This window comes from Stegastes partitus, unplaced genomic scaffold (genome assembly GCF_000690725.1).
Source record: "Stegastes partitus isolate 25-593 unplaced genomic scaffold, Stegastes_partitus-1.0.2 Scaffold703, whole genome shotgun sequence".
Taxonomy (NCBI): domain Eukaryota; kingdom Metazoa; phylum Chordata; class Actinopteri; family Pomacentridae; genus Stegastes; species Stegastes partitus.
Window position 1 is genome coordinate 94,224 of NW_007578434.1, and position 13,930 is coordinate 108,153.

Consider the following 13,930-nt stretch of genomic DNA (forward strand, 5'->3'; position numbering starts at 1 on the left):
TTGTTCATCATGAGCGCAGCCTGTAGTGTTCTTTGACGTAATGCAGAAGCACTGCTGGGGTTACTTCTGTGTGTGTGGGACTGGAGGAGGTAATCAGCATATGCAACTATAAACACCTAAGTCTTAAGTGGCATCTGGAGAAAACGCCGACATATAATAAGATCACACTCTCTCCTTCCACCTTCCTATACTATACTGTGTTGTAATATGCCCCCGTATCGTTAATATTGCTTTTAGTGTAGATTTGTAGTGTCTGGTGGGCTACATAATGAGACTTTGATTAACACTGTTTTAAAAGGAGAGCTTTAGTGTCCTGTGCTATCCCTATCATACTCTGGGATTTTCTGCTTCTTTAACATATAAATTTACCACAGACATGTGGATATACAGCCAGGTGACAAAACAAAGGAAAGACTCGAACCCTTGGCTCTGTTATACAGTAGGAGGAATTTTGCTGTCATGGCTTGGGTCAACTTGTCCCCTTAGAGGGAAGGGTTACTACAAATCAATACAAAAGTGTTCTGATTACTTTCATCCTATGGTGAAACATTTGTATTCTAATAGTAGTGGTCTTTTCCAGGATGACACTGCCCTCATCCATAGGACACATGGGGTCACTTAATGGTTTGATGCATATGAAAATGATGTGAATGATATGTTATTGCCTTCACTGTAACCAGATCTCAACCCAACTGAACATCTATGGGAAATTATGGATCAATGTGTTAGGCAGCACACTCCACCCCATCATCAAAATAAGGCACATTCAAGATGTTCTGGCAGCATGTAGTGACCAAAACCCTTACTGAGACATGTCATTTTGGGTATTCTTTTTTTTTTTTTTTTGGTCATCTGTCTGGATGTAAGACATTGTAATGATGTAAGACACTGTCTCTTTTTGGTTTGCATCAAAGTAAAAAACAAAACAAAACAAAACAATGATTTGTCTTTTAGTTGTGGTCTGTTTTATGTTCTCACTGACTTGTTACAAATGAAGTCAAGGTAGTAAAAATGACTTCAAAGTGTAGAAATCATTCATTGGACAGTTTTGGAGATGTCAGTCAGCATTATCATAGTGATACGACCCCACAGAGAAAAGTAAGATTTGGACTGACAGGAGGTCTTGTTGCACCTTACTGAGCTGGGTTTAAGCATTTAAGTCAATCTCATGTGTGATGGGCAGGTAAAAATGAGGAGCAGGGGTGTGTGCAGGGATATTTTCAGATGGATGAGGGAAATTAATTATTCTTGTTTCTGTGAGTTTGAACAGTCCGGTCATTTATCATTACTAGAATGTGACCCATGAAATGAAGACAAAAGTCTGTCTAATTGAAAACAAAATGGTTTTGTCTTAGATTATCTATGCAGAAAAACTTGCACTGTTTTAAAGTGCTGTCCTTTTTGAAGAGCATTAAGACCACACTCACTCTCAAATCTCTATCAAAACTGTAGAAGAAAACCATCTAACATACACAATAAAACATGCAGAGAGTACATTCACAAGACAGTAGACAAGGGTTTCCTGCAGTAGTTTGCCAGACTCATTGAATTAACAAGCTGATGTTAGTCTTGATAATTTCAGCTGACTAAGCCTGACAGCAAAAATTGCTCTTTTCGTTGGACATCCCTGACCTTCCTGATTTAAAATATATGAAGTTATGGCTTTTGCAATTTGAAAATCACATACTTTCAAATCACAACTGTGAAATAAATAAAATCATTTATCTTTAAGTTAAAGACAATGTACAGTGGGAAGCACTAATGTCCACAAGACTGGCTACCTAGTGTCCACTTTGCAACTCAGTGGGATAAACTATGAACAAAATTTAAATGTTTAAAGTAAAATATCACTGATGTGAACTTGTTGAAAAGGTATCTGTACTGTATACATTTAATAGTAGTTTAATTTTAAAGCCAAATACATACTACCACCTGTGGATGGTCAGCTTCCAGTTTAAACCGAAAGCGAACCACAAAGATTGATTGGAAGAGGACTGAGATCACCCAGGCTGTTTTGGTGTCGTCCTGTGGTCTGCAGTTGATCTTGAGTTTGAATGACACTGATCATAAAAAAGCTTAAACTGAGCAAACTAGATGCAAACACATCAGAACTCATTCAACCTGAACCAAGAAGGTCAAGTTTTAGAACACCTGAAGTCAGTGTCATTAATGATCTGCTATATCATATAGTTAACCGTTTGACCACATGACTGTTTCAATAACAAAAGTCAGGGTTCTCGTCAGTGTACAACAGCCTCTAAATAATGAGATCCTATCGCAGGACACTAAAACTCTCCAGTGAAATGAATGGGCTGATGATAAATCTGACAATAAAGGCAAAAACCAGCCCAGTGTAATAATGTGATAGCGTAACCTTAATGTTGTATGGATAAGTATGCTCGATAGATTATATTTTATAGTATGTGTGTATCCATCCAACTATGTAATCGTCCTCTGTTTCCTTTACCGTTCACTCATCACACACACCAAGACCTTCATTTAGCAATTACAATACCAGGCTTAACACAACCTAAAGTTTACCAAAAACTAGCGTACCACCATTTAGATTTCATAGGTTTCTGGGCATTTTGCAATGTCATAGTTAACAACTTGATTCACTGATAACCTCAGTTAATGCTGAATGAATCAATAATTCCTTTAACAGTCACCTATTACAAATATCAAGTAACTTTACTGAGCTGGCATCATTATGGTCGCACAGCATACCAGCATCTCAGACTTTATACTTCTAGACAGAGTTTAGTAACTGTTTTGCAAAGGTGTTAGCACTGTTTCCAAAGTTTGTTTAAACGTCAACATCAACACTGTGATAATGGCCTTTCTCACAGCAGATATTTTGACATGTTGACTGGGATGAGGTAAAAAGAATCAACAAACTAAACTGAAAGAGCTGAAAATCTTAATTAACCTTATAATCAACAGAAACATCTGTTTAATTTGTGATTTTATTTTATTTAATTATTATTATTATTTTTTTTACCTTGACCAATCAGTAGCGAGTTTGGTTATGGTAGCAGCTGTTATGAGACCTTAATTTTACAGTAAGTTGCTAAAAATTGTCACCTTTTGTTTGAAATACAAAGTACGTTTCATAGAAAATGGCAACAAGCCTTGTACATCAGCAGGGCTTTTATTAACAGCACTGTCATTAGGCTACATTACAATCCCTGTGTTGCTATGAACGAGGCTATTGCTTTGTTGCTAAGGCAAAATGAAGGAAACGAGAGAGCTGTGCTGTGCAGATCATTACTCTAGGAAACCATGTGAAATAATGTGAAGAGGAATTCTGGATTAAAAAACTGTGGATAAAACTGTTTGCTGAGGGCCATACAGTAATGTTACCAGAACATGAAGTCAGCTGTTAGCTGATCAGTCAGTGAAGCAGTGGAGGTACTGTGAATAAACAGTATCGCACTGGTCCTACAATATGATTTAGGACTAGGATACATGGACAATGCATTCAGGTGCATTAAAAAAATATACTTGTGAGTTGTGAACAGTCTAAATTTTAAATTAAAATATTTTGACAAAGTGTCAGCCTTGATATTGATCCAGAAAATAAGCCAATTTAATGGCTTAATCCATAGAAAGTGCTTTTAGTGTTTTCAGATGTCCATCACTCCCCAGACTCATTGCTGATAGGCTTAATCACATGTATCCGTCCAGACTTACTCTGAGACCCACATGAGGAGTGGATCACCTGTGGACCCTGCATGCTTTTTTTGTTTTAACTCTCAGAGTTGTATTCTTTGTTTCTCTTAGTGAACCACAGTGTATCTGTACTGACTGATTGAGATGGAACATTTCTGTGTTATCCATATGAAAGTATTGGTGTTCCATACATCTCTGCTGTCAGTCTGCCAGGTGGAGACAGCTGGAGTAGCTGATGACCTTGGAGGTGTCCAGGAGTCACGGCAAATTGACAGAGCTTTTCAAAAGCATTTATGCTGATGCCTTACTCTTCAATGTGGATTTCAGTGAGTATTTGATGTCAATTACAACAAAGTGTTGTCATGTTCGTTTTTTGTTTTGTTTTTTTATAGAGATAGAGCTAGTTAACAACCACATTCCCATACATGAAGATGACATGTTATTCCTCTTTACACCTTTTTAACTGATCAATGTATGGGGACACAAATGCAATAGAGCTGAACAGATCAGAAATGTATGTGATGATCATACTACACTTTATTACAATGTCAGTTATACCTATGATTGATGAGACAAAATTTCCTCTGTGAGAAAGGCCTTTAACCCTCTGTAGTGAGGAGGTCATGTTGTGGGTCCTTGAAAATTCATAGTGCATTTTGCTCTTCTTGTTGTTGGTTAAGCAAACTAACAGACTTTGTCTGTTGGTTTAGAACGTCCATAGAGAAACAGTTACCTAGTTAGTCTGTGTTTTGAGACAAAACATTTTATTCATATGAATGTCCGAGTTTATTTCCCCTCTGTCATTAGTATTCATCTTGTTCTGAACCACCTAGAAGGATTGGTGTCCTCATCCTCATTTTGTCACTGAACAAAATGTTGTCTGTTTGCTTACCTCGTTTGGGTTACACCTTCCATCCATTCATTCATCTACACGTTTTGACAAATTTTCAGTTCAGCCCCATCATCACAGTCTCTAAACCTGTGAAATATGATGGTCCACCTATTAATTGTGAGACATGAGGCAGTTTGTCTATATATTACAGTACCTCCATTACACTGTAATGCTTATCCTAAACATGTGAGACTTTTTGTGTCTCTCTGGCTTGTTTAATGCTATACAGCCATTTAATGACTCTTGCATTTCGCTCCACAGCTGAGATGCCATATGGCACACGCTCCCCGGCCTCTTCCTCCTCATCTTCACCCTCATCTCCATCTGATAGCCCGTCATTGGAAGATCGTCGTGACCGGTCGCAGTCGGAGGAGATCATAGAAGCTGATCGGAAGTTCAGACTGACAATGTCTGAGTTCGCCCTTGCAAAGTTCTCTGGACCAACCGCTTCCAGCTCCTCGGGATCGAGGCCACAGTAGTTAAAAAAGCGTTCCACATCAGCTCCAGCCCGGGCATACCGGTCTGACAGGTCTGATTTAGATCTGTGTAGTGAGGAGCGACGAGCCACAGATGAACCAAGCTCAAGCTCCAGGTTGGGTTCAGCTGACGTATTGGAAGGGTACCCAAAATCACAAGGTAGTGATTGAGGGGTAGTGTTATCACAGGGGGCGGGAGATGGATTTGGACGAGTGGGGGGCAAAGACAAAGAAAGGGCAGGAGGGGGGAGAGAGGCGGGGTTAGGTTTTGGAGGAAGGGGTGGAGCTGAAGAGCTACTGGATCGGGCTGTACGGAGTGGTTTGCCATTACACAGTCGCAGGAGGTCGGAAGACGAGTGGGAGGTGAGCAGAGGTGGCAGTGGGGAGCGAGAACGTTCAATAACTCCTCTTTCACCTCCTCTCTCATCCAGGACTCGTCTGCTGAGGTTGAGGTTTCCTCCCTGTTGTGGACTGCGACGCCCCCCGCTGTTGATCGGGGGCACCTTAAGGGAATGGGAGAAGGATCGTAGAGAGTGTGAGGTGCTGGGGCTGGGAGCTGGATCTGATGGTTGTTCATTTAGTGTCATCGTAGATCGATACGTTAAGGGCATCCTAGAAGCAGAAAACAGAAAGATACATTTATGAAATAAAGTCAAAAGGGGTAGGAACAACATAGTGTACAAGTTAATACACTGCACTTACAGAAATTCAGTCATTTTAATATCAATATCAGTTAATTAAGTCTCCACCTTTACCACTAGTCCAGAAAATGGCTCACAGCCACACTTGTATGTTCTGCTAGCTTAGCTTATGATGCTTTAGCAGATGCAGAGGAGAGTGACAGAACAGGGGAAATGAACAAATGGTAGGAACAGTGTACTATTCCAGACTACCTGGGGCAGATTAGTCATCTGATGTCTTTTGTAATGCAGCACATCCAGTTGACAGGTCTGATCACAGAAACTGCTTATAAACATTACTAAGTAATTAATGCAAGATTTAAATGTAGTATATCAGTTTACCCAGATGGTGTCCAACTCCTGGCCATTCCCCCTGATGACCTCATCAGCACAGCACTCTTAGCTCCACCTCCTAGTCCTTCAGATCCTGCTCCTGAAGAGGATGATGAGTTTAGCAGATTTTTTAAGATCTCCAGGTTTAAGTTCTCCCGTTTGCTGCTGCCACTGCTTGTTGCGCATGTGTCTGACTTGGCATTGTTATTAGAAGCTTTGAAAGGTATTCCGCCTCCATTTCCTCCTCCGCCAATCCCCGAGCCTCTCTTTGACAGAAGGGTGTGGCCAACAGGAGGCTTTGCCAGCACAGGTGGTTTGATTGGCTCCTGCTTTGCGTTAATAACTTCCTGGCTCTTGACATACTTGGCCTTGTCAGCTTCTAGTCTCTCAACAGCACTGAGGCGCTTTGGGTTAGGTTCCACCTGAGACACAGATTAAAAATTACAGATGTTAATAAAAATATTCCTCACTCATTTTCTATATACAGTCGTGACTCGATAATCCGACACTAAATGTAATACCGTCTTTTATGTCGGATAGCAAGGCTGTCGGATTGTCAAGACGAAGGTCGAGACACAAGGAGGGCTTGATGCTTGAAGGGTAGTGTGTTGTTAATATTTATTGTTAATAGTTGTTATAACAACTAGTGTATTGTTAGAACACTACGCATAGCTGGATTTCACGCCTAATTGACCGGTGCGCTTGTGCACAGGCCCGTCAGTTGACATCAAGGGTAAATAAGTTCAGACAGCAGGCTAAAGTGACCCAAATCAGATTTCTTTTTGTACCTATGCAATTTGTATCTGATCTTTTCATGACAATCTAAACAACACAGATCCAATTAATGATTTATATCCAAATATTTTGCGCTATCGGAGGGGCCACTTCCACCCCAGGGGTGGGCTCCGTGGAAGTGGCCGGAACGCACAGGCAGTACTTGGCTGCTGATGCCACTTTAGGATAGCGGTCCATCCATGTTTACTTCCACAAACACTGAGCATGCTCGCTGTGTGTGACGTTGTTGTGTCCTCTTCTGCGCATGTGGGACACTTTTGGGTCATATGAAGTTCACACAGCAGATCACATACAAGTTGCATTTAATTGGAAATGTGAACGAACTCGGAAAAAAATCGGATTTCACAAAAAAATCTGAATTGAGCATTAAGTCTTGCAGTCTGAACGTAGCCAATCTGTCGGGTTCTTAAGTCAGACAATACGCCGTTATCCTTATTTGTGACATAAAATGTCATGTCGGAGTCGGAATCAAAGGCTGTCGTTATGTTAAGGCTATGTTTTATGGGTTCCGTTCATTTTTCCTAAAATCCTGTCAGATAGCAAGGTTTTCGGATTGTTAAGGGTCGGAATGTCAAGTCAAGACTGTACTTGCAACCTGTCCATTTATTCCAACATTTCTAAAATTGGAGCAATCTCTGCATGTGCCATGTGTGAAGCATGCCATGACTAGCTACAAGCTGTAGCGTATGGTTTTCTGAACACAAGATAAGCGGCATTGCTTACATGGCTTTGAACTACATTCTTTGTTCAGACCTCTGTCTTTAGGAGTTGCTCCTTCCCAATTCCGTAAGACAGGTTGTGAAAGATATACAATGCTTCACAAATGCATAAGACCCAGTGTAAGGTTTATACCACAGCTGTCCTAAATTAACAGCAAAGTAAAGTCCAGTCTGGCCCACTTGGATGCTGGAAACAGAACTGTGACTGGTTACCTAAACTGGCATTCGCAGCCACTCCGTCGAAGGCTGGCTACATTGTCAACAAAACCAGGAGTTCCCTGTTGCCCAAAAAGTTTACAAACTCATCTTCCTGGCACATGAATTGTCCATAGGTGTGAATGTGAGTGTGCACGGTTGTCTGTCTCTAGGTGTGGCCCTGTGATAGACTGGTGACCTGGGTGTCCCCTGCCTTCCCCCTAAGTCAGCTGGGATAGGCTCCAGCCCCCCAGCGACCCTGGTGAGGATTGGGGCTGGAGAGAGAAGCAGCTACAGTGAGCAGCTCATCTCACTGCACTGCAGGACTAAAGAGTACAAAAGATCCTTTGTCCCCACAGCCATCAGGCATCACAACACCTTGGTCAAGGGCAATAACTCATGACGAGGACTGTTGGCTCCCACACTTCAGTGACTCAACTGTCCAGTAATGTTGGGTCCACCATGGCAGTCCTTCAGCATGCTTATTTTTACTTTGATTGTTATACTGTATTTATACATTTGAATAGTTATCACAATTTGCACCTTATTGTTATTTAATGCAATGTGTGTGTGTGTGTGTGTGTATCGGAGGGCATTAAGTGACAGTCAACCTACCTGTCTATCTGTCTGTCTGTCTCTGTCTACTTTAATCGACTGATGAAGCAGTAAGGTTACGTAACCCGTGTCTGCACCAAGAGAACTCATCTGTGGTGCTTTCATATGTTTAAAGAACATCGTGGAGGTAGGCCAATGATCACAACTCCAGAAAGGACAAAACATTGAGTTTTCTTTGTCTCTAAATTGTGCCTACTGAAGAGGATATTCGTTGGTTTTAAGTTTATTAAAAATGATCAGCAGTAGTTGTAAGGTGTAACACATAATTCCAGAGGTTCACAGATTCAAACACAGAGGACAATTGGACCTGGACAAAGACAAGCTGGCAAAGAAAAGGGCTCCTGGACTTAATTGGTGCATTGAGGCGAACACATTTGGGTCAAAGATACAAATAAAGGAAAAACCTTTCACCAAATGTGATGTTTTGTCTGCTGTTGGTTCAGGCTGTTATCCTATTTTAATTACTGACAGCCCTCTCACTTCCAGCCAAACATATACTGCAGTAATTATGTCAGATAAACATGGGGAGATGATCAAATATCTCAATCTTTTTGGATGCCTCGGAAGAAATGGTTGACAGCTTTTTAAGGTCAGTTGGTGTTTTAAGACCACAGACTTTAGACAAATCTGCTGTACTAAATTACATTATTTTTCAAATACCAGTAAAATGTAATGAGGTTCAATTACTTATCTGAAGCTACAGAACAGAAAGAAAGTCTACAAAGCCAGATTTGCTTTATAAAAGACAGTTATCATACCCTGCCTGGAACTGTTGATTGAACTCCTTCCAGGTAAAACTGACTAAATGCTGCAATAAAAAAAAGTTGCAGTTGATGGATCTTCAAATTTACAAAAAGCTCTTCTTGTCATGTTCGTCAAGTTTCTAAGTTCCTATCCTCCCTCATTACCTCTTGCATATTACCCTGTGTGTCTCACAGTCTTGTTGCCAGTTTGTTGTACTTCACGGTCCTCGTCCCAGCATTTTCATAGTCATAGCCTGTTTGTGTAAGACCTCGTTTCTGCCTTCGACCTTGCCTTTTTGCCTCTCGTTTTTGGATACCTCTGCCTGACTGACTGATCTCCTGTGTGTACCGAAACCTGCCTTGTAATAAACCTGCCTTTCTGCCTGAACCCGTCTGTGTCGTGCATTTGTGTCCACCTGTTCTGAGTTTGTGAGTCCTTGACACTTCCACCCTTAAGTAAGTTCAGATCAGCAGTGTTGGTGACTTAGACAGACACAGGTGGAAAAATGCAAACCTATAAAGCTTGTTTGGGAGGTCAAACTTTGCCCCTAGATGACCTTATGTGTTAATGACTAGGTAAGGATGATTAACTAAGGCAGCTCACAGAGCATCCAATCACCATGACAAGCAGAGCGAGGCACTTGGGAGTTTCTATACTCTCTGGACTCAGATTTGTGTATCAATACGCAGTAGATTTAGCACAACAGGACAAGTCAATATTATTAGATCTGACAATAGTACCAACTTTGTTGGCGATAAAAGGGAACCGAGAGAGGCTCTTGCTGCTTTAAATCACCACTGGATTCAAAGACCATTAGCAGACAGACAAATCAAGTCGAACAGATCCATTGATTGGATTCTGTATCGTGAATACTCAAAATATTGCAGAAATTGAACTGGAAAGTAAATACATTTATGATGCATCTTGTTTTCTGTTGTATTATGGCTCAATTACTAAATGTTTAATAAGCATTTTCATCTGCTGTCAGAAACAATTAGGAGCTAGCGTAGAAGCCATTTGCGATGTTTGTGTTTATACTTCCGGCCTCCAAGTTGTGCTTCTTTATTATATTTGACAACTAAGAGTTATTTAACAATCAAAACAAAGCGTAAGTTTTATTTTTTTGCCATATGCACATCATTAGATTATGCTTTTGTGTGTACAACACAGACTACCTCACTAACTCTTTAAATAGTTTTAAATAGTCAATACACCATATTTTATGATATTGTCCCCTACGCAAAGCACCTGGGATGTTCAAATTCTGGGTCAGTTATAGCATTTTTTTTGTCTTAGTTCAGTGAAAGAATAATTTGTTCAGCAGTATATACATTGTTACACAGACACACACAGAGTACCTGTCTCCTGAAGTACTCAGGGCCCTTGTTGAGGATGCGAAGGGGCACAGTTGAACTGAAGGGCACCGCAGGGCCAGCGGCCTTGCTATCTGGCAGGGCTGGAGCCAGTGTCTCTGTCGGCATGGCAACGAGGCGACTGGGGTGGCTGGCCGTGGTGGCGGTGGGTGTGGGGGGGTCGACAGAGGGCAGGGACACTGGAGGACCCCCAAAGCATGAAGACAAAAGGTGGAAAAGAGAAAGTCTAGAAAGAGTTGAAGCCCCTGGCCCTCCTCATGACCTGTGGGACTGAGCCAGACTCTGGGTTGGGGGGGAAGGGAACAGGGGGGACGGGGGGACTGGTGAAGTACTGCAGTCACATATACTTCTGCATTGCATAAGTGGGATGATCGCTTCCTGTTGGCAGCTCTACAACTTCAACGGCTAACTTCACTGGCCTTTAGGGAGAGGTCTCTACTGGTTTGAGGTGCTTGTATTTCTGATGACCAATTCATCAAACAAGATAAACCGATAAGTAGATAGGAAGAGAGACAACAAGTGCAGCAACAGAATGAAAAGGAGCACAAAGAGAGATAAGAGTGTTACAGGGCAGTGGTGTTGATGAGTGCTACAGAAGGGCCAATGGAAGGCCGTGGACAATGGAAAAAGGAAGCCCCGCTGCCTCTCCACCCTCGTTTTAGCTTTCCTCTCAGCTCGCCACACGATCTGATAAAGACAAAAACAGAGAGATAGAAACCGTCAAAGGTGTCACAGTTATGGTTTGACATCAGGAAAACAGAGCAGCAACCAGAAGACAGAAACACACTTAGGTTACACTTGCAGGTAAAGGTGTTGCCTCACAGCAAGAGGGTTCAGTGTTGGAAACTGCTGGTCAGCAGGGGCCTTTGTGTGGGGAGTTTGCATCTTCTCCCTGTGCCCAGGTGGGTTTTTCTCTAGGTGCTCCAGCTTCCTCCCACAGCCCAAAGATATGCATGGCAGGCAACTAGTAATTCTAAATTAACCGTAGATTTAAGTGTGCATAGTGTCTGTCTCTGTGGTGAACTGGTGACCAGTCCAGGGTGTATCCCACCGCTTGCCTAATGTCAGCTTGAATAGGCTCCTCTGCGACTACCTGAATCAGTTGGGATATATTAGGTAACAAGTGAACAGTCATTACTCACGATCAATGTGTTGGGAGTGGTAAGTGTAGGGGTCTGAGCCACTTTGACAAGCACAAAAGTACAGATTCAGTTGACTGGTTCTGAGCATTTTTACATTTGCAAAGTTGGTGAGTACCTACAAACAGTGCACTGAGGACGGACAGGACAGAGTGTTGGGGGATGTGCTGGAACAAGTTTGATCTGTGTCAATGTCACACTGAGGCTTACCCATCAGTTTGTTTATCACCACTCGATCCTAAAGTTTATAAATATTGTGTGGTTTTATCTTTGCTGTATATTTATCTTATTTTGATATTATCACTGCATGTTTGTCTGGTTCTATAGTATTGCATGGACTGTGTTTTATAGTGGTTTTACTGGTTTTGATATCGTCATGAACTGGATCAAAGTGAATTTATGAGGAACATCTGGAGAAAACATCACAGTATATGTGCTGTCTAATGGGATAAAAAAATCATGGCCCAGACGCAAAAGATAATTCGAATTGAAATTGAAATTCATGCTGGGGAACACGAAAAAGTTGGGCAAATCGTGTCCCAGGACACAAAACAATACATTAAGTTTTTTGACTATTTCACAAATTGCCGTGAGACTTGGTTGCAACCCACTTTCAGGAATCAGCCGTTGAGTGCATGCTCTGTCTCCCACAGCAGCCGCTTGAGAGGGAATCAGTGTGGAGCAGCAGGGCCGGAGCAAGGGCCCGGACGGATGCAGGAGCCTCCCCCCATTCTTTTTCCTTTTTAAATTTAAGTAGCTCACCCTTTTGGACTTGTTTTACTTTGACTGCCCCTTCGAGCCTTCGATTTTTACACCTTTTAATTGTGGTTTTCAAACACCCCCTTTTTTGGTTTTTGTTTCTTACAAATTTATTGTGCTGTTTTCATTATTTTATTCTGCTGTTTTTAGCTGGTTTAATGAATTATTTAAACTGTACACGGCACGCTCATCATTCTTAACAGTTTAAACAATTCTTATTTGCTGGTATCCAAAGAATCTTACACCGTGGTGTGACATCAGCTCCAACTAACCCCTTAGTAGATCTGCTGTTAATGTTTATGTGGTACATGCTGTTAGCAGCAACATTTCTGGATTAGAGATCATTATTTAGAGATCATAGAGTATTTCATTGTCCACTCCTTGCACTATATCACCCTCAAACCTGCTGCCCTTCCCACTCTCTGTCTTCCTGCTTACCTCACCACTGAACTTTAGTAGTGTAAGTTGTGATTAGAGTTCAAGATCAAATATTGGTCTGTGGATTTTGCTGGTAGCCTTCACATGAACCAAAGTGTGTAGCAAAAACACCTTACCACCCTTATTTTCACTACTGATGTCTAGGTTGATGTGTTAGATGATGCTGTCAGTGCAGTTTTCTGCAGGTTTTCCCGACACAGCTTAAGGGCTATAAAACCTAGAAAGTGGACCTTTGGACATCACTTGTTACATATAATGTTTCCATGGAGTTTCCGTAAAGGCATTATGAATTCAGGGATTAGTATACTTGTGTCTTACTGGGTATAAAACAAATAAATACACAATATTATTTAGACAATGTAATCCAGTTAGATTCATTAAATATGCAATGTGGTTCATATGAACGACAGTCAGACAGTAGTTCCCATTCTGCTTCAAACAGCCTCCTATAAACTAATAAAACTTTTCTTTGGCCAAAAATGCACACGCGCACACACACACACACACACACACACACACGTGTGTTTTAAAAAAAAAAAAAAAAAACAGATTCTGTGTCTTGTCTGCGCTGGACTGTTTAAGGTTTTTCAATTCAATTCAAGGTGCCGCAAGGTAGCGCGGTGGTTAGCACCATTGCCTCACAGCAAGGTCGCCGGTTCGCGTCCTTTGAGGTTCTTTCTACTTGGAGTTTGCATGTTCGCCCCGTGCAGCATGGGATCTCTATGGGTTCTCCGGCTTCCTCCCACACAGTCCAAAATCATGTTGAGGTTAACTGGTGATTCTAAATTGTCCATAGCTGTGAATGTGAGTGTGCTTGGTTGTCTGTCAAACCGCACTGAAGTGGGAGGAGAGGAGATTCTAGCCCGTTATAGTTAACAGTTTGATATCTGTCCGCTAGATAACTAGTGAACCACAGCAATGACTTGTGTTTTATACCCAAAAGTGAGAGTTTATCCAGAAGAATCGTATGTTTAACTATGTTGAATGCTTTAGACAGAGCTCAAAAATACATACAGTGTTTTCCTTTCGATCTCTGGCTTTGTATATTTCATTCAGTAACCGAACAAGAGCCATGTAGGTATAATGTTTTTTCCTAAAAC

At 41.5% G+C, this 13,930-nt stretch overlaps 1 protein-coding gene across 1 annotated transcript in view; it reads right to left on the reverse strand.

Moving 5' to 3' along the window:
• Positions 1-4,189: 4,189 nt before the first annotated feature.
• The window catches only part of fam110b (family with sequence similarity 110 member B), a 60,568-nt gene continuing 50,827 nt past the window's right edge, over positions 4,190-13,930 (reverse strand). Inside the window, exons 3-5 of the mRNA XM_008290917.1 lie at positions 10,480-11,181; positions 6,063-6,475; positions 4,190-5,652 (exon numbers count right to left, since the gene is read on the reverse strand). Coding sequence (XP_008289139.1) covers positions 4,743-5,652; positions 6,063-6,475; positions 10,480-10,602 — 1,446 coding nt within the window. The 5' untranslated portion in view covers positions 10,603-11,181 and the 3' untranslated portion in view covers positions 4,190-4,742. The remainder of the gene's footprint in view (positions 5,653-6,062; positions 6,476-10,479; positions 11,182-13,930) is intronic.